The sequence below is a fragment of the Zophobas morio genome, unplaced genomic scaffold (genome assembly GCF_036711695.1).
Source record: "Zophobas morio isolate AGI-343-1 ecotype UQ-CSIRO unplaced genomic scaffold, CSIRO_AGI_Zmor_V1 ptg000002l, whole genome shotgun sequence".
Classification (NCBI taxonomy): domain Eukaryota; kingdom Metazoa; phylum Arthropoda; class Insecta; order Coleoptera; family Tenebrionidae; genus Zophobas; species Zophobas morio.
In genome coordinates, this window is record NW_026972107.1 from 22,972,268 (window position 1) to 22,994,088 (window position 21,821).

Here is a 21,821-nt window from a genome sequence, read left to right on the forward strand (position 1 = left end):
AAAATGAGCTATTCTTCCCACAATAAATTCCAAAGTTTTGGGGTGGAACTCTAATGGTAATAGGTTCAAGACGCTAAGACGCTTTACTTAGTGTCCATGAAAATTTGCAAATCTAAAAATGTATTGTCCTGTTCTGTAGGTATCTTTGAAATTCTGATGAACTGACGTATTTATAAAAATAAGTGAGTTAATGACATTTATAAGTTGAAGTCAACCCTATGTTAAAACCGTCTGAATCAAGACAACTTAAAATATTATTAAGAAGTAAAACGAAACTAAAGATATCATATACTGACCTTGCATATATATATACTAGTGTGGGTGTGAATTGTATCTGAACTAAAACTACATAATTACCTTCTCTTAGTAACAACTGATTTCAACAACTTTCTTGACTCACTACTAAGTTCTTGGCTTGTATAACAGGGCACATTGATTTGTTCTGTCAAAAGCTTTTGATAGATCCCTATAAATAATATCTACATGTTTTCGATTATCTAAATATAGCACAATAAAATTTGTAAATTTAAATAACTTACATGTAGTTGATCTGCCCTTAACAACAGAATGCTGTTCTAATGTTATTACATTGCTTAGGAGGAGGTATTTATAAATAGTTAACCTTGGAACTTGGAAAACGGCGGTTACCATGACAACGAGTATATTGTTTGACAAATAATTCCAGTTTTGGCCACGTACATATTCTGTAAGAAAAATTTAAGCTTAATTAAGCAATTTCAGACGTTTTCGACTGATTTTTCCTATTTATGGCGACGAATTAGATTTTATATGAGTCACCCGGTAGAATGAATGTTATTGTTAGAAACTGGAATATTTGGAGTTATATAATTGTTAATATTTCTAGTCCATGGTAGATTAAGAATGTACGTATTTTACTCTTACTTCAAATTTATTGTAATATTTCATGTAAATATATTTTGAGTTGTAAGTAATAAAACTGTACAGCCATTGTTTAACACCTATGAGCAGCTAAGATTACTACTCGTCCCAGAAAGGAAGTGAAAAATAAAAGCCATACGTCCAGTAAGTTCAAGTTTTCATGTCAGGATTATCTGAAATATTTATTTTTTAGCGAGATATTTTTTATGACTTAATAAAAATTTACTGATATACCCTTTTGCCAAAATCAACCTTATCTTACCAAGTACTAGCCCCGCCCACCCGCCCCTATTCTCTGAGAGGATATGTCATCTGCCAAAATTAGTTTTATCTTACCAAGTACTAGATGTATTAGATGAAAATGCCAATTTTGATCAACGTAAGTGTCGATCGGTGGTTATGAAAAGCAGTTTTTTTTTAAGTCCACCACCTGCTGCTTTGTGTTGGTAACATAAAATTTCTCCTATACATCTAGTAATTTTTGTACAGTGATAGTGGCAGAATTGAGCCCTGTCAAGTCAAAATACATTTGTGTGGAGGCGCCAAGAAAAATCGAACTTTAAATATGTCTCGTAAAAAAAAATGGTTCTAGGCTAATGAAAGTCTTCCAACTACAATTTTAAAGGGAGGAAGCCCGAAAGCACCAAGTTTACAGACCTCACAAAAAAACAAATCAAAATTTTTGTTTCCGTTTTCCACTTTAAAGATCAGGAAATACTTCGCTCCTCCGATCGACGTGACATTCATTTCCCCAAGATCTACATGAACTAGATCCAATGATTGAGCTACTACCTTCTCATTTTTGGGATGTGAAATTCGATGTTGTTTCCCATAAATGCATCCTTCACAGACTCGATTGTTCCAGTCATCTATGTACTTGATGTTATTCCTGTCTAGGATGTCCTTGACGTATTTCAGGTTCTGATGTGCAAGTCTCTCATGCCAGGTGACAATTGAAGTTGCAATTAGGCTGGTGTTCATACTGGGTAGTCGGAGCATCACTCTATACAAATTTCCTTCTCGTTGAGCCATGGTAAGAACAGTTTGGTTGTCACTTGACTTGATAATTGATACATCTTTGTTGCACGTCTGAATGTGTCCCCTGTCACTTGACTGAGTGAAATCAAGTTAAAGTTCAAACCTGGTACATAGAGTACGTCTTCCAGAATGACTAGTCTCCAGTTGTTACCATTGTAGGCTTCAAGTTCTATGTCTCCAACCGCTGAGGCCTTGAGTTGATTTGAGTCTCCCATAATGACTGTTACAAGTTGCTTCAGTTGTCTCAAATTCACAAACCAGCTTTTGTTGGAAGTCATATGTTGTGTGGCTCTACTGTCTTGGTACCAGTTAGCATTGACATCTTCTACTCGTTGTTGTTTTGGGAGCTCAGTACTCGACAAACCGACGGCTACATAAAGTTTGTTCGAACGACCTCCGAATCTTCTTTCATTCCTTTCCGACCTCTCATTATCCAATTTGTCATCATTCTGCTTTGGGCACTCTTTGGCAAAATGACCTATTTGACCACAGAGATGACAGGGGTAATTTTTTTTACAGTAGACCAAATACTTTCCACAAGGTTTGTTTCTGCAGTACTTCTTTATATGTCCCTTCTGTCCACATTTGAAACAATTTCGTAGCCATGTTGTCACTTATGTTATTGGGCAAAATTGCGACATTGGTGGACTTTTAATTAAAAAAATGCTGCATGTATTTTTGTAAGGGTTGTCCGAAAAGAATATGTATGCGGGTGCGGCGGATACATTAAAGGATGCCATCATAAAATAGTTATTTTTGCACTCATGACTTTTTTTGACGGCTTTCGCACATTCACCAGGTTGCGGGAGTTCGAACTTTCCGCACACGTGCACTTTAATTTTCCGTTGCCATGGTAACCTTAAAATAGTCGAGTAGTGTCAACATTCTACAGTAAAATTAATATTCAACAGTAAGAACCTTAAATCATATAATAAATAGATACCACCACGCCGTGTTCTTTCCCTAGGAGAGCCTGTGACGACATCCTCCTGTCACACATCTCTCTTGTGCATGGAGGGATTACAATGAAGCTATCCTTGCCTGATCACTATTTGAATTTTGCGCGCCTAAATTTTAGGAAGTATGTCTGAACTAACTTCGTACGAAAGATGTTGACAGCTTGATTTTATAATTAAATTCACAGTGGATAACGAAAGGAATAGTAAATTATAGGGCAGCAATTGTGATCCTTTATGATTACATCACTTAAAATAGGATCTTTGTTCCAAATTCTAAAATTGTTTTTTGTACAACAACTCGAAAGAGAGGTTAGAAGAAACATCTGTCAAAAGCGATTTGTTGCGCTGGTGCGGTACAAGGATGGAAGTGAAACAGACATATACAGATGAAATGCATATAACAAAGATGAAAATGTGGTGATCACACAAGGATAGCATTATACTACTCCCCTTGACGTAGAAAACGACAACAAATAGCTTCATGTTTAGTCACAGCTTTCAGTTTGAGTATTGGTATCTATTTATTATGTGATCTAACGTAAGAACTGCCCGATTTTAACTTCCCGATAGAGATTAAAGGGAGGTGGTACTGAAAGAGGAATAATAAACACGATCAACGGCAGCCTTGGATTACTGAAAATTTATCTTTTATACAATTTTCATCGTGTCAGTTTGTCGTCAATTTGAAAATTTGAATCTCAGTTAAACAAAAAACATTTTCAAATCTTCAAAAATACACGGTTTCTTTTGAGCGTGTTGTTTATGACTTTTTTGATATTGTACTTTATATTTTATTGTGGTGTTGTCGACGCAGTGACCCCAACCATAACTCTCACAATTCTTTTTTGCAGTAGAAAAACCTTTTGTAGTGATGATGATGAGACTCTACCTGAGCATAATAAATCATCACCAAATACCCCATATCGAATTTACTCCTGATTTTACGGATCGAAAAACATATCTTAGATAATTTATTTGTTAATTTTTCACGTTGTGTATACCAGTACATTTATCATCTATAGCTACGCCCAAAAAATTAACATTGTCAACGCTCGATATATTGTTGTTATTCAGCGACAAGGTTATATATCTAGGTCAAACTGTATATTTTTTAAGTAAAAACAGAGATATTTGGTTTTATTTTGGTTCAGATTCAAATTCAAAAATTGGCCCGAGAACAGAGATAACTTGAGATATTGAGAGCTGTTACTTCTAGATTCGATCTACTCCAGAGGCCGATGCCACCACCCTTGAATTTATTTCTGGAAAAAGATGTAGCAAAGCTATAAGTATCCTGGAAAGTTGAATGTTTCTGCACTTGCTACTGTACACCAAGTTTCGGTTAGACACAGAAATTTAATATTATTATACTAATATGGTCTCCAAAAAGGATATCAAATTTTGTTGTTGTGAGTGCTTGAATATTGCACAGCAGGTCAGGTCAGGTCAGGTCATATCCTAACAAGGACAATTTATGGCTACCAAGTTTTCAGAGAATCAACCTTTTACGAAAAAACTTATTAATGGGACCAAAATTCCGCGTCCATGACTGTTTCGGTCAGAGATGCAGATTTTGAAATTTTAAATGAAGAGTAGACTTCTGGCTTTTTCGAATTAAGTTTTTCACATGCCACATCATTGGTTGTATTCGAAAGATACTCGACCACATTATCTGTACTCGTACTTGTAGTATACTAATATGAAAAGTGGCTACACGTGCTTTGGCAACGCTAGTTAAAGGTGTTTTGGATGAATTTCCTACTATAGGCTGTGATTTACCTTTATTTAATCTTATTACCTTTTCATGTCGATTATCCTGTTTTTTAGGACTGTGTTTACGCTTTTTGTGTGTTACGAGAACAAAATTGTCATCTGGGGTGTTTTTAACAAGTGTTGAATTCTCGACAATATCGTTGTGTTCCGTTTCAAAATTAGTAAGATTTATCGATTTGTTCATCAGATTCACTTGTTTAACATGAATCAGTTGATAATTATTAGCCTTGTTTGAATTTAGTACAGTATTCACGATGGATGTTTTTGTGGTATTATTTTGTGCAGACCTATTATACACAATTGGAGGTGATCTTGGTGTCAACTTTCGAGATAGTTCGGATTTAATAATATTCAGTTCCGCTAATGGTGTGTTAAAGCCAGTGCTGATCTCATCTTTTGTTGCGAAAAGTTTTGTACGTTGATCCTGTTGTACCGCAGTGGCTTTCAGATAAGTGATCTCCGACCTTGATTCCTTTAACTTATTTTCCAACAGAGAAATTTTTGCTTCCAACTCCAGTGTGGTATTTTTTATGACTTTATTTTCCAAAACATCAGATGAGTCGACCGATCTTGAGTATTTTCTTGATCTTCCGAATCATCTGTAGGACATTTAAGGTCACTAGAAATTAACTTTTTCGGACATCTTGCCCTATACGAACAAGTTTTATGAAACACTGATTTACAAGAAAGGCATATAACCTTTTTTCTTGTCACTGAATATTTACAACAAATACAAGACACAATACTTTCGGGGACACCACCATCATCGTCGCCTGCCAGATTGCTTAGTATGTTGAAAATATTGTGACGAACTAAAAATCTACAAGATTATTAAACCGACTACTTTGAAATTTTAGGTTTAGCTTTAAAGCGACTCCAGTCAGAATATATTGATTTAACAATCTGAAAAATCGTAACTAAAATAAATTCAATAATAAATTTAATGGAATCTGACGGGTTATTTATAGAAAATCAACACGAAGCACTCGGAAATGTGTGATTAGACACATTTCCGCAATAACCTCGCAATAATAAGCGAGAATTAATTATTATGCAGTTTTGTACAAGATCGAAACAAAAATTGAAGATTTTATCTCAAAAAAAACTAAATGAATCTTTTGTGTATAGAACAACAATGTTTGTAAAGTTACATGTGCACATTACAATAAGAAATTAATCAAAACTAACAGCATTTTGCAAGGCTCTTTGGATCAATGTTCTCTAGTCTTCACATTAATTTTTTACTACTTTGAAATTATTCCCAAGTGTTCCTTCCATGCTTGAACGATATGCAAATTATTGTCTGCCAACATCCGCAAATTGAAATGACCAAGGCAGTGGTTAATTATTATCAATTCAACAAAAACTCTTACGATTGCTTTGCGATTTCATCAGCTAATGACAGTTGCAGAGAGCTTTCGAATAGCAAGATGGCATTTAATCGCTCACCAGTACATTCTACTGTTACCTCTAAACACCCAAAGCTGTAATTTTATTATTGAAAGCTATCGATTGCAAAATATGAAGTAAAATTTTTTGACACGGCGTGAAGGTTTCCGTTTCCATAAAGTAGTTAAATGACGTACCTAACTCAATTAATGCAGGTCTCCAATTAATCTAATTGCCACAATCATCAATCTCATCAATCAAACAACGTCGTTGTATGATCAATAAAGAAACTGAAGGTTGTGCCCTGTTTCATATTAACAGAAACCCAATATAAAGAGGTGCGATTGTCCCTGGACGGGCATTAATGAATACCGACAAACAGATCGCAATGTCCAGCCCATGATTCCAATGAATCCTGATAATATATACAGGAATTAGCATATTGAAGTCACAGAGGCGTAATCAGTGCAGGCAGTGAAGCGAAAGATTGTCTCCCTATAACATCAGCCGTCGTGCTGCTATTACTACTTGTTTTCTTAAATTTACCGTTGATTGCTCGGCATTCGATTAATTTAATGGAATCTGACGGATTGTTTATAGAAAATCAACACGAAGGACTCGGAAATGTGTCATTAGAGGAAGCCTGACCTCGCAATAATCAAGCGAGAATTAATTATTATGCAGTTTTGTACAAGAACGATCGAAACAAAACTAATAAGACGAACCGGGAAAGGCAACTAATTCCTTTCAATATTACGAGAAATGTGTGAGGAAATACGACATGTATCTCTTTGGGGTTATTTATGTGGTCTAATGAAATAGTAGCATCCCCTATACCCTCATGTTCCAGTTGATAGCAATTAACACTTCTAGAATAATTTAGTGTTTTTGAGGTTGCTATAATTACAACATAAATAATTTTTAGGCTCGGATCTTGCTTTCACCCTCAAATAAACAGAATCGTTTATTGTAACTGCAGCTTATAAATTAACTTAATAAAGTCACATTTAAGTTACGGTACGAATCAACTTCATAATATCAAAACGAGAACTTACGTTAAATATGCTTAGTGTCATGAAATTTCTCTTTGGATTTTTTGCAGCTGGTCTTGATATTTTTCAGCATTTTATTAAGCACAGGTGTTATTTCGTACTCACGTAAAACATTGTTATTATTTTTTAAATTATTATAATTAAGGTAATTTTTATAATTGGCATAAACAATCAAATCATTTTTATATCGGGTCATTTGCAAAAAGATGAGCACAACCTGAATTATTTTGCTTAAGGCGTTAAAAAACTGCGATATTATTTATACGGGATTTTACTTTAATCTTCTGAAATGACGTCGTCAGCTTTTTTAAAACGATATACAGAAACAAGAAATTTGAATTTTTTTATTCCGTTACTGTCCCATACTAGAATGAAATAATTCATTCGTCAAAATTATAGTAATTTTGTCACCAAGTAATTACCTATCCAGTTTATGTACTAGTAATGCGTAAACCTTTCATAAATCTTTTGCAAATCAAAGTGCCTATTAAAGGTGCAATTACACTAATCCGTTGGTAGTCGATCAGGAAGTGCAGCTGTTAAAGTTAAGCTTTTCTAACCTGTCCACCAAATTACTTTTTAAAAAATGACTGGAAGCTAGAATATAACAAGATCAGTGAACAAAGGTCGTTGTCACATATTTTATAGACTGGTCTTACCTGCTGCACATTTGGTGAGCCATCGATCATATGGAAAACTTGCACTTTCATTCGTTTGTTGCATGAGCTATAAACTACGAATACCTAATAATATTAGTTTAGTGTGTCCATAATCCAGTTTTTGCAGACAGGTCTGAGAGAGTGACACACCGAGCCGTATACACTTACGGGCGAATCAGAATATTATGAACTGAATTATTTAACTAGATATGTGTGGAAAATGATCTTAAGTAAAAATAAAAGCAGACAAGAAAAACTATATCCTATAGCATATTTTAGAAATGTTATAAACTTTTTAATTTTTTACCGTAATAGTTTTTAAAACTTAATTAATAAATATTGTGATACATAACTAAGCAGAGAAAACATATAACTACTTATTTATCTTTTTAGAAATTACATCACTGAGTTACAAATTTACAACACTGTTTTTTATATCACATGTTTGATTAACACGTCATGATGCTTAAAATAAATGCAGTGGTTTGGATTATGTGCACGCTATTTGCAATTCCATGTCATCAAACGTCGATTTTTAACTTCGAAGTTATAATATAAATTCTATTAGAATTATACGCAGTTAAACTCTCACGATGACGCTCTACTTGCAAAGTTTTGTTACCCGAGAATGTGAGATTAAATTTAAAACATAACACCTTTTTAGTTGGTCATTGTTGATTATTGTTGATATCTAGTTATTTCTTCATCTCTGCTAATATTCTTGAAGTGTCTGCGTGGTGATTTTGAAATTTATTACTGCATTCCGACGTTACAAGGAAAAAAGTCATCATTAATTTGTTTGAAAGACTTATCAAATATATCTAGATGTTGTTCTGGTAGTGATATTTGTCTTTTGTAAAATCGAATATTTTCATTTGTCATCAAATTATTGTAGAATTGTATGAAAAGAAATTACCGAACCAATCGTCCGGGTGACAAAATCGTGATAAATATTTAATCTGTTTGTAGTCAAATCACATGATCGAGACATTATCCTGGAAAATTGTTGATAATGATTAATTAAATAATTAAAGTTATTCTGTATAACTTTAAAAATTCATTCGAAAGAGGCATTATTATTTCGACAAGTGTAGGAAGTTTTCGAAAAATGTACTTTCCTCCAAAATTATCTTTTATATTATAATTTGTGGTAGGTATTCGTTTAAAAAAATATATACGGTACTATCAATCTATTTTCTGAATTTTATATTTATACTGTTACGTTGATCGGTGAATAAAATCGGCGTGGGTAAAACTCAACAATTTTATTTCTCAGTAACTCCAATTTACACGACTAATTATACAGCGATTATGTACAGAATAATTCCGACTCGACTGGAATGGATTCGACTAGAGTTCTCTCATAGTCTGGAGTTTGGACTATACTAACTGCTCCCAACGGTGGTTTCCCGTTTAAATGACAGCGCAGTCCTTCTCGAAGCTGTCCGCCACTGCTTCTAGGCTTATTCCGGAACACTCATCGCGACATCCGCTTCCAGGCGTTCCTCCGGTCGGCGCCACCGACAATGAGTCATCATCGCCGTAAACGGAGTGGCAGTATTTTTTACCAGACTCGAGGAAAATATTTTATTTCAGAAGGTTATTTCCTTTATATTCAAGTGGTCATTTCCGACTAGGTGAGGTAAAAAATTCTTGTTGGGTATTAATTTTTTTACTTTAAAGATTCGTGTTTTTTTCCTATACTTAACAAACCTTAACAAATGATCTTGGGCACATACGTTTCTTGTAACTTCCACCTTTACCACTTTACTGAATATTTTGATTCTAAGATAGCTCCTGTTGATATTCAATTACTCTTCTAACTCAAGCCGAAGTTTTTGAAGGACAGTGTCTAAAGAAAGAAACTTTTTGGTAAAACAGCTTTCCTTCTTTTAATGATGATTTATTTATAAAGACTTAAGAGATTCACGGAAGTTTATCTTTTTATTAGATTTTACACGTCTATTACAAATATTACGCATCCCGTTGATATTGTAGACAGGTTTATTTTCTTTGCATTTTTTTTTTCAATTATTGGTGTCGTTTGTATATATTGTTTAATATTTTTATCTATTCCCTTTTTGGCTGTATTGAACATAAAAGAAAATTAGAAAATACTGTTTTATAACATAGACAATCTTTTTATTCCAGTTTTCTGTCTTGGGCCTGTAAGGATAAGATGCTTCAAACAAAATTAGATAAGGCACTGGACTTAAATTTCTTTGAATGGATACCATCAAATTTCACACCAGGCATTTTAAAGATAAATATCCATAATTTATTTAAAAAACACATGTGGCAATTCTGTAGAGTCCAAGTCCGGCTATGTTGTTGTCATAACCAAAGTCTAACCCAACTCACTGTAGCCGAATAAATTTTATTTATTTTTTTGGGTGTATGTTCATTAAATGTGACCAAGATCTAACTACAAGATAAATTCCTTGGCAACAATTGAGCATTTAAAAAAAAATGTGTCAATATAAGTAACACACTGACCAGACGGTTCATTATCACTAGAGAGCGTGTTAGTGTTTCCACGAATACTGGAACATTACTAACTTGCATCACATCCTCGGCACTTTACTAATTCTTGAACTAGTTACATGTTCGTTTAGCAAAAACTTAATAAATAAGCTAAGTGGATAGTTATTGGGTAATATATGAGTTCATTGGCATATTTAAAACTCTAATCGCAAAACAAGTTTCTTACAGACAACACAGAAGCTAGTGGTCTCAATAAAAGAATTGCAGTTGTTCGTGCTTATTGTTATTATGGCTAAAGGCGCTGCAGATTATGAATCTCCTTTCACTTTTACGGAAGCGGTTGAGCTTAGAACATCAGACACTGATAAAGTCAATGTACCCACCTATAAACTCGCTTAATAGTAATTATCTTTTTTTAAGCATTGATTTTGTAGCAAAGGTCGGCCACAAAAGGAGAGCACTTGGATTTTGTTCAGTGTTTTTACCGACGGACGGCAGATTTTTCCGGGATACTTAGATCGGGTGATTTAATAATATAAACTTTGTTACAATTATTTTATTTTATTTTATATTTTCTACAAGGCACACACATACATATATTTACAATAAATACATACACACTGCCTCTTACATATTCTAACACGAACGGTTTATAAGTTAGTCTACTTATATAATATAAGCAAGTAAGAAAAGAACTGTGCTATATTAAAGAACACTATATTTTTCGTACGTTTGTGGTTTCAGTATTGCACCTAATTTGAGATAATACTGGGTGTAAACAAATATGATGTTTACTATCTTGTATTTAAAAAAATTCTGACAATGATTGTCAAAATGGCGTATACTCTTTTCGTCAGAAAATACATCGCTACTATGTGCAAAATTATTAATAATGTACAAAAAAAAATTGTCAAATTTAATAATCACTTTATCGTTAATCGTAAGAAAGTTTACACAGATATGCAAAACTTTAAACTTTATAAAAATGTTAATGTACAATTTTCCTATCTTGCGTTGTTATACATACATGAAAAATTTCTACAGATTAATCTGACGCTGAATATGTACATGTAAAGCAGTAACGCTATCAAGAGTAACTTTAAACAGTCATTTAAAAAGTAACTGAATTACGGGATACAAAATAGAAGGTATATACAGTTTGCCTCATTGTGCTTTTATGTACATTAAGTGAATTCTGAGCAACAATAAGTAAGTACTGTACTGAAATTGTAAACGCCTTCTGAGTGATCGAATTTTTGGTTGATACTCTTCATGCCCAAAATCAGTCTTAAAAAACTAACCGCTAAAATCGTAAAATAACTTGATATGCTCCACGATAATGGACGTTTTTATGTATCTTTGATAATAGAACTCAACTAACAATTAATATCTATACACTGTATTCGTTCAAAACGCTCAAACTTAATACCAATAATAAAGAGAAACATTGCTAAGCACTGTACGACTGAGCTAAACCCTACTTTCTGTTATCTATGCAAAATCTATCAGGTCGTACTTTATGTTTATGTTGCCGTGCTCGTGAAGAGCACGGAATTCTTGTAATACCCGGAGCGGTCCTGCAGCGGCGACTTCACGTCTCTTTCGACTTGTTGCTGGCGAGATTTTCGTTCCAGCTCGAGTTCTTGAGCCAAGGACTCTGAAAAAAAGAAGAGATCTTAGTAACGTACAATTAACGATCTTCGATGGTACGTAATAAATTAAAGCATATGAAGAATAAAGCATGTCATTAGCACCATTAGGTGGTTGTGATATGATAATAATGATAGAATATAGAGAAATTATTTCATTTTTATTCTAAGTACTTATCCAGATTAATTTGCTGTATAAACTACAAGTGCTAGAGACGCTCTTACTTTAGCAATAATCTTCATCTGTACTTTAAAATTGTTAACAACGTTTGCACGTTGTCAAGTTATCGGAGCCAGTGGACTGTAAATAATACGGTATTGTCGACGGATTCGGGAAAGATAACAAGCGCGTGCATTCTGGAAGTATGGGTCGTTACATTTAGATACTTATACGAAACCTGTTAGATTCTAGAGTTAAACCGTGTAGACAATTTTATAATGCAAAAGAGTAACTGTTTATATTTAAGAGAAAAAATAAAATGTATAAATTAGTATTATTATTTAGCTAATATTAAAACGTAAAATAATAGTTTCATTTATTTTTTTTAGGTATGACGTCATCAATTTTTTAGTGGGAATAAATATATTAATTCTGATAGGTACAGTCTAACAGAAATTAAAATGTAAGTTTGTTACCAAAATTGTATAAACTTTAGACAATCTTTGTGACAATTGCATACTATAAAAAAATGTACCAGTAAATTAGAAACAAGATCGTTATGCATAAAAAACGTTTTAGTGCCATTTTTTAAATTAGGTTTGTGGAAGTAAATATCTTATTTTTGATATCTACAACTTAACATTGATATAACTTTATTCTATTTCTAGTTTTTTGCACAAATTATATAGTACTTACTTCATCAGGCGTATTTTCAGTATAAATTTAGTTAATATTTTATTGTGATATTATCATCCGTTTTAAAGACATATGTTTGTGTTCAGTAAAAATTAACTAAATAATAAAAAACAAAAATATCCATTATGAGTTTATTTATTTATTTTTGGATAAACTTTTATATAAAACTGGACTGTTGGAATTTTTATTTTTACGAAAAGCAATGTCAAAATGGTGATTCAATCACAGGGACTAATTTTAAAATACAATTTGAATGCAATTTTCCAGTGCATTGTGCTTTTGTTGATCAACAAACCACTACAAATTATAAATTTTATTAGTAAAAAGACGTCAACTTCTAATTTACAGCTTCCAATATTATGAATCTTTGTGTGCTGCCAGAAGTTCAGACTGACTCTCATACTTCTGAGAGAAATATTAGCATCCAGCAAATTTCACAAATTACTTTCACTGATTACTTTTTTTATGATTTTCAGTTTTTAAGTAATTTTTTGCGTTTCTTACTTTTTTTATTGCAAAGTTTTACATTGTTTTTCACTTTTTCTACACCATTCATTTTTTGGGTTACTGTTAACATACTATATTTTAGATCTGAATTATCCTTCTTTATTTTTATCACGCCTTTAGGCAGGCTTTTGGTAATTATCTGTATTGTCGACAGCATTTTCATGCTTCAAAATTTTAGGTTTTTTTTTTTGCTGCGGTACAAGTCATTTTTGTGTTTTCGGTTAACGTATGCTATTTGTCAAAAATATAACGTGAAATTTTAATTATATTAAATATTGTATTTTTGACAGGATTTTATGGAAGTATCTATCTAATTTACAAAAAGTTGTAAACACTAGTTACTTTTTCATGGTGATTTTAACTGCTGAAATTATACCTACTAATTAATAAAATTTTAAGTCTATTACAAACAACCAATTTTTCTTTTTAAGACAAAGTTATAATGTATTTTGCCGTCCAAAATGTGTAGAGAATATTACCGTCTACTCGGGAGTAATCTTTACTTTTTTATTAAACTATCTATTTTTACTTCCCGAGCGTAAGCAAAGGAAGTATTGTAATCGAGTCCGTCGGCCGACTCTCTATTTTTACGTTTTCTCGATCTTTCATGACCCTAGAAGACGAAGAAATAGGTCTCCCATTTCCGTCTGCCTGTCCGTCTGTCCGTCTGTCTGCCGTCCCGGATTTTTATTAGACAGATAATCTCCGAAAGTACTGGACCGATTGTTGTGAAATTTTGTACTTATATTAGGAATATCATGTAGTCACGTCACTTCAAAATTGTACATAGTAAATGGGTCTTAAATTGTATAAAATAACATAGTCCTATACATGTAGTTTACGACTCCGAATTGAGTTTTTGTCCGAAACGTCCAGATTTTTGGAAAAAAAATCAAAATAGTAAAACAACATTTTGCAATTTAATTTTGAATCAGCTAACCTGAATGCTTTGAAATGTTGCACATGTTTTAAGGCTGTAAAGAGCATCATAAATCTTTAGTCAAAATGTATTTGATTATCCCTTCCAAAAACTTGATGACGTCAGCTTAAAAGTTTGCCGAATAAATCCGATCTAAAATGTATAAAATATGATGAGCCTGTACTTGTGATTCATATTTTTTGGATTTGCATATACAGGGTGACTCAAAAAAATTAATGAATGCGTAAATTTATTTTATTTATTTACTCAGGAACTACAAAACCGAATGCTTTGAAATCTTGAAGATGTTTTAAAGTTATCATAAGCATGGTAAGTTTTTGATCAAAATGTATTTGCTGACCCCCCCTAAAAAATTTGTGACGTCACCACAAAATTTTGCTGAATAAATCCTATCTAAAATGTACAAAATATGATGAGTCTCTTCTTGTGATTTATGAATCCGTTCATATTTTTTCGATTTGCATATACAGGGTGACCCAAAAAAATAATGAATGCGTAAATGTATTTTATTGATTTAATCAGGAACAACAGAACCGAATGTTTTGAAATCTTGCAGATGTTTTAAGGTTATAAAAATCATAATAAATCTTTAGTCAAAATATATTTGCTTATCCCCTCCAAAAAATTGATGACGTCAGCTCGAAAATTTGCCGAATAAATCCTATCTAAACTGTACAAAATATGATGAGTCTGTACTTGTGATTTATCACTCCATTCATATTTTTTTAATTTCCATGTACAGAGTGACTCAAACAAATTAATGAATGCGTAAATTTATTTATTGATTTACTCAGGAACCACAAAACCGAATGCTTTGAAATCTTGAAGATGTTTTAAAGTTATCATAAGCATGGTAAGTTTTTGATCAAAATGTATTTGGTCATCCCCCTAAAAAATTTATGACGTCATCACAAAATTGTGCTGAATAAATCCCATCTAAAATGTACAAAATATGATGAGTCTCTTCTTGTGGTTTATGATTCCGTTCATATTTTTTCGATTTGCATATATAGGGTGACCCAAAAAAATAATAAATTCGTAAATGTATTTTATTGATTTAATCAGGGACTACAGAACCGAATGTTTTGAAATTTTGCAGATGTGTTAAGGTTATAAAGAGCATAATAAATTTTTAGTCAAAATATATTTGCTTATCTTCTCCAAAAAACTGATGACGTCAGCTCAAAAGTTTGCCGAATAAATCCTATCTAGAATATACAAAATATGATGAGTCTGTACTTGTAATTCATCAGCCCATTCACATTTTTTGAATTTACATATACCGGGTGATTAAAAAAAAATGATGACTGCGTAAATTTATTTTATTGATTTATTCAGGAACTACTAAACCGAATGCTTTGAAATCTACTTCGAAAAAAAAACATAATAGGCATGCAGTCGTCACGTTTCCGACAGCGAGGGAAGTACTGTCTAAACTCTTTAGACCAATTTTTTTAGTTAATGTTTGTAGGTAAATGTAGGCAACCACCTCTTTCATCAGTTATGCTTTTGATTTGTTGGGGGAAGGTCCACTATTGAGAGATCAGATGATTTCGAAGCAGCTGTCTAGAAAGTATGCAAATGAAGTGACCCTTGTTATCGACACAAATTGTGTATTTACCTGAAGGTTGTTAAATAAAAAACTATCATACTGTTTTAATAAAAACGATTGTGTTCTGGTGCCAAATTAACATGTCTTAAATAAAAACTGTCAAATTGTGTATTTTTCGTTTTTGTTTGTTATTTTGCTTACAAATAGTTCTGCTGTCTATAGTATGCAAAAGTTAAACAAACATTAAATAACATTAAATTATTAAAAATTGAAAGCAATGGTGGTTCATTTGAATGAAATGTAATAATTTTATACTACAGAATATTCTTGGATTAGCCGTAAATTTTGATAAAACTGTCTCTTACTTACTTTTAAGATAAATAATAATTATAGTTGTTGCATCAAGTTGGGCATTTTCGTAAAAAATCCACTCTGAGTTATTTTTACCTTGTACTTTGAAATTGGATTAGTATAATACATAGTCTTACAACCTTCAGGTACGTAGACATTAGTTTAGAATGTAAGAAGTAAGATTTTCTTAATAATGTCTAATGATTTTTAATATCTTATGAGTTAAAAGAAAAATTCTCGTCGACTATTTACAACAAGCACAATTATTTTCTAAAATCGTCGATGCTTTTTTTCAGGTTTGAATAAAACATGTCGGTTTAAAACTGACTTTGTTTGAATAGCAAAAGATTAATCTAACTTTCAGTCTTGTCACACAAAGAAAGTTTTATTTCTATTGGAACAAAATTTTCAGAGAAAAACAATTAGTTTACACTGGCATTAGATTGTCAAATACTTTTTTCACAGTGAAGTTGCATTGCGAATATTATGTGAAATTTAAATTATGAGTTAGAATACACTACTTATTTTTACGTATTCTTGTTAGCTTCTTCCTAGTCTTTATAACCTTATTAGTTTATTTTTAAAATTTTCAGCGTTGCCAGATTATTCCATTTTTGTTGCACTTTCATTTTTTAGCACAAAAAATCGCAGTAACTTTATTTCTAAGTTCCGTGTTACAATATTTCATGGAGAGATAAACACAGGGACGCACTTTGTTATGGTAACAATTAAATAACATGTTAATTAAATAAAACTTTTCAATTTTCAGATACCGATAGTTCAGTTTTTCCACCCTGTATTTTATTACCGTAGCTTACCCTATTTTTTGTGCTCTTTCTTTCAATGCCGGTGTCTGTGTGTACTTTAAAGAACTAAAAAATTGAAATAACTATCAACTCTAAATACAGAAAATACTTAACAAAACAAAATAAAATGAAGTAGTAAAAGACGGGTTTAGAATTAGATCCCTGTTACTGGAAGTGAACAGAGTTCGTATTTTCTATATAACGCTGCGACACAACTTGAAAATAAAACGCCGATGAGCGTTACAGGTTTGAAAGGTAAGATAATTTTTAATTTTTAATTAAGGATGCTCTCATCAGCAACTGTTTGAAGGGAAGCACATTCTTTGCTTTTAGCAGCAAAAACTATTGAACAGACAAAAATAACTGAAACTCTATTTAGTTCTACTTAAAACTTGACAGTCGTTATTCCTTATAGAATATTTATAAGCAAAATTTGCTAATTTCTGTCTGACTCTGTACCTAGGGTCCCAACCCGTCCGCAACAATCAAAGATTAATCATCCCCAAAATAAACAGGACAAACTCGATGCCGACTTATAAAACTTCTTAATTAAAACCGGTGCCGTGTATCTAAAGGATTAAGGAGGGCACTTGCCGACTCAACCGTCGTACTTCACCGATTCAAACGGCAAGTGACAACGGCACAACGAGGCGAGAAATTGCAACAGTAAAGATAACATCGTGCTAAATAGCCGCGGGCCAGAATCCCTGTTCGGGATAATGGCATTGCCGCCTAGCTAAATTAACTCCCTTCGACTGTGCTAAGCGGTTTGTCCGTCTGTCCGTTTGTGCCTCTTGTTCCACCAGTCCATTTAAATAAAGCCTATTACGTCACTGCCAGATTAGGAAACTAGGTATAGGTTTGGCCGTTTCTGTCTATTATCTTGCTCGTTTCGACCGGAAATGAGCAGATATAGGTATAACGTATAGTGATGAGTGCAGGGTTGGAGGGTGCGATGACTTTGCAGTTCACCTAGATAAAATTCATTCGAACCAACTAAATCTCGTCTCTTATTTGTGTGTTAAATTGTAAACAGAATTATGTGCTAAACTAAAGAATTTGTTTTTATTATAAATAGATTTTTTACATATATTTGAATGGTTATGTTACATATCATAGATTAACCTTTAATGAAGTAACGTTGATGATAACGTGTGTTTATAACAACCTCTAAAATGTTATTATGTGAGTGGATATTAACTTCTAATGCCGCCTACATCTAATATTGAAACTTGAATTTAACGTTGTTGTAGCAATATTCTGGTTGGACACTTCCTAAATTTAATGTTTCTGCCATGTCAAACATTTTCTGTATACAGGCAACAACAGAGGCAGAAAGCTTGATAGCTGAATAGTTGAAAGACTGACAGTCAAAAACTGCCGAATTTAACAGCTGCTGACGAAAATATACATAGCATATTCAATTATTTTTGGTTAGGCAAGGTATTCACTGGAGATTTATAATACAAATAATAATCTCAGAATCTATGAAACCAATTACTTCAAATCATCGTGAAGACTGTAAAACGCAAATTGGAATTGATCTTCTCTTAAAAAAATTCCTATAAATTAAAGACAGATAGGTGTGAATTATTAAACTGCAGGTAAAAAAGCATGCCATGCGTTCGTTTCAAGTGATTTTTCCCTAATAAAATTTTGTGATGACGTCATCAATATTTATGAAGGAACAAATAAAAAATTTGGATAGGTACGTACAGTGTTTTCAGAATTTCAAGCAATGAGATAAGACGTTTTTCATCTAATCAGTAAAATAAATTGCTTTACTCTTATCTTTCTTAAAACACCCTGCTTAAGCATTTTTGAAATGCCTGATAAATGAATGATAAACTTTACGTGTAGATATTTTGCGCATTTTAGACAGAATTTATTCTGAAAAATTTTGAGATCCTCCTCAAAATATCCTTAATGTTATTTCAAACGTTTAATATGTCCTATAAGTAGTCTAAATTATATTCAGATCTATTCTGATATTCACTTTTTTTACTTCCCGAGCGTAAGCTAACAAAGTACTGTAGTAGGGTCCATCCGACGAATGGCTACTTTCATGTTTTCTCGACGTTTCATAAGCCCTGCAGTATGAACCAATAGTTCTCCCGTTTCAGTCTGTCTGTCTATTTATTTGTCTGTCTGTCATTGAGTGTACTGATTTTCATCAGACAGATAATGTCCGAAACTACTGGATCGATTGTAAAATTTTGTATATGTACTTATATTGCATAGTAAATGGGGTTTAAACTTCATAAAATAATATACTCCTCTTCTTGTGGTTTATAAATTCGTCTTGGTTTTTTACCATAAACTTTGTACCTGCAAAACCGTATGCTGTGAAGCCTTGCAAACAATGTTTTAAGGTTATCGTAACAAGGTATATCGTTAATAAAAATTTATCCGTTTATCCTCCCTTCCCCAAAAATGGGTGACGTCATTTCAAAATTTTACCGAAACAATCATATCTAAAATGTGCAAGATATTATGAGTCTACACTCTTGTTGATTATCAATGCAATTAATATTTTTTTAATTACTGGGTGACTGAAAAATATGAGTAAAACATTTTTCTTTTTCAAATCAAGAACTACTCACCCCATTTTCTTCCAAATTTAGGAATATCATCTTAATTTATCAGAAGTTAAGTATTGAACTTTAAATTCTTCTTATAATTAAAAAAAAAAGCAATAGGTATACAGAAACGCCATATAAAAAAATTGTGTCGAAATTATTTTTATTTTCGAAAAAGGGCAAAACAGTATATGATGTCTACACTAACAAAAAGAGTTTCACTTTAAATTTTCAAAAATAATAATATTTGAAAATACCCAATAAACTCCAAAAACAGAAATTTTGGGATTTAACGGAGCTTGTTATGTGAAAACAATTTGTAAATAATCAATTAATGGGCACTTTTTATTATAAATTTCTACCAGCACATTGTTACACCAGTAGACGTATTCTTTAATATAAGGTTGACAAAATGTGAGTCAGAAAAAAGAAGAAAATCTGGGAAAAATATTAAAAGACACTCAGTTTTCCCAAAAGTTATTTTTTTTCTAAAGCACTTTTATAAATTTTGGAATGGGAGTAGTACAGAAGAAAAACACGTACGCTTATTCCAGTATGCCAATGACGAATCAGTCGCTCCTGTTATAATCGGTAAAATGTATCTACTGTATTATATACACTGTTTTGGAGATCTCATCTGCGGAAAACTGTAAGAAATAAAACAATATTACTAAAGTACGAGCGACAGTACTTCTCTGAATTTTTAACTATATATACTGTATGTTTATTTAGTTTTTTTTAGAGAATGTTCTTTTAACATCATGGAGAGAATGAGTTAAGAAATTGTATCTTATGTGCCCTAATAAATAAATAATAAAACTACTTGGATGTTGTAACGGTCGATTTTTTAAATTTCTGCTCTAGTTGGTCATGACGCTTATATTAGCTGTTTCAACTGCATTGCTGCCATACTCGCCATAGCCAACTAGAGAAAAAATTTAAGAAGTCACACGGTAGGGAAATTAAAAAGGAACCCATGTGATAAAGTGTTTACTATATTTTTTCAAGAATAATCCTATTTAATTAAAATTTTTACTGACGCCATCCATTTTTATGGGAAAAAGCTACTATTTCTGATTAGTGTGCTAGTGTTTTACCATCTCCATGATCACTGTAACCGTAAGGTAATTTCGAAGGTTACCCCACCAAAATGCTTACAACATACACGCACCTAAGGAAGGGTGCTATTCTACTATTTTACCTTTTGCAACTTTGTAACTAATTTGCTATCATTTCTTTTCCGTAGGTCTCAGTTCTCTGTATCTCTATATTTTCACGGACGGCTAACCAGCACAGGTCATTTTACACTCGTCACTAACCCTGTCGTCCAACTTCTAATAATCACATAATAAAATTATAGTGTATGTAAAAATAACGTTCTGAGTATACATAGGTTCAGTTTGGCATCAAATAACTGCAAATAAAAGATATTGTCTGTAATAGTTGTAAAAGTTTGTTTAGATGAAAGCACCTCAGCCGTTCACCTAATCCGTTATTTCACCGGCTCATTTTGCATCTATATCATGTCTATCATTTGTTGTCTTGAACAAAAACAATTTTTCCTACGAAATAATGAAGTGTTTGTGGAACGGTTCCTTGCACTGAACGGGTTCATCCGTCAACAATATAAAGTAATCGTAGAATAAAGAAGACACGTAATAATTGATATTTGAGAAATTTTAATTGAATGCCGCATTTGAAGTGAGCGCTCTGGTAATAGGCCGGCTATGACATGGCGATATCCGATAATAAGTTCCATTCCGGTCGCATCGAATCACGTAACTAATTAAGGTCCAAGATGCATATGTGTATTAATGATGTAATTAGACACGCGCTAACTATTATTATTACAACTTATTATTATTCAGGTTCCAATGGTATGCCTTTAAACGGATAATAATTGTGCATTATCATACTCTTCTCTGAGCATTGTTGACACTTCACGGAATCACGAAGAGTATGAAACACGCAAGAATGTGAAATATCTGAAAAGTGGTTAACACAGTCATGCGGCTTTTTATTAACGCAAAAACGACCAAAAAATCGATCCGCGCCAAAGAACCATCTGATGGTATTATTTGCCTTGACCACTTGTGTGGTATATTCCACAAAAAGCTCTAACCTTGGAGGGAAGCAACAAATCGGTTTATTACAATGTTAGATGCGTATCTTTTACTTCTGCGTATATAATTTCTTTGAACTTGAAATTCCAATTGTATGGAGTTCATCCTTATCAAATTTGTGCGGTACTCGTGTATAAGATTAAACTCTAACACGCGAGGGAGAGACACCTAACAATTTTCCATTTATTTAGTTACAGTAAAATG

The 21,821-nt window shown here is 32.6% G+C and overlaps 1 protein-coding gene across 4 annotated transcripts in view; it reads right to left on the minus strand.

Moving 5' to 3' along the window:
* Positions 1-10,837: 10,837 nt before the first annotated feature.
* The window catches only part of LOC135130785 (dachshund homolog 2), a 303,273-nt gene continuing 292,289 nt past the window's right edge, over positions 10,838-21,821 (minus strand). For 3 of the 4 annotated variants that reach the window (XM_064058216.1, XM_064058221.1, XM_064058209.1), the window contains exon 11: positions 10,838-11,911. In XM_064058216.1, the coding sequence (XP_063914286.1) occupies positions 11,778-11,911 (134 nt within the window). In that variant the 3' untranslated portion in view covers positions 10,838-11,777. Of the gene's footprint in view, positions 11,912-20,056; positions 20,142-21,821 lie in introns of those variants that run through there. The other variant, XM_064058226.1, reaches the window with a different exon arrangement.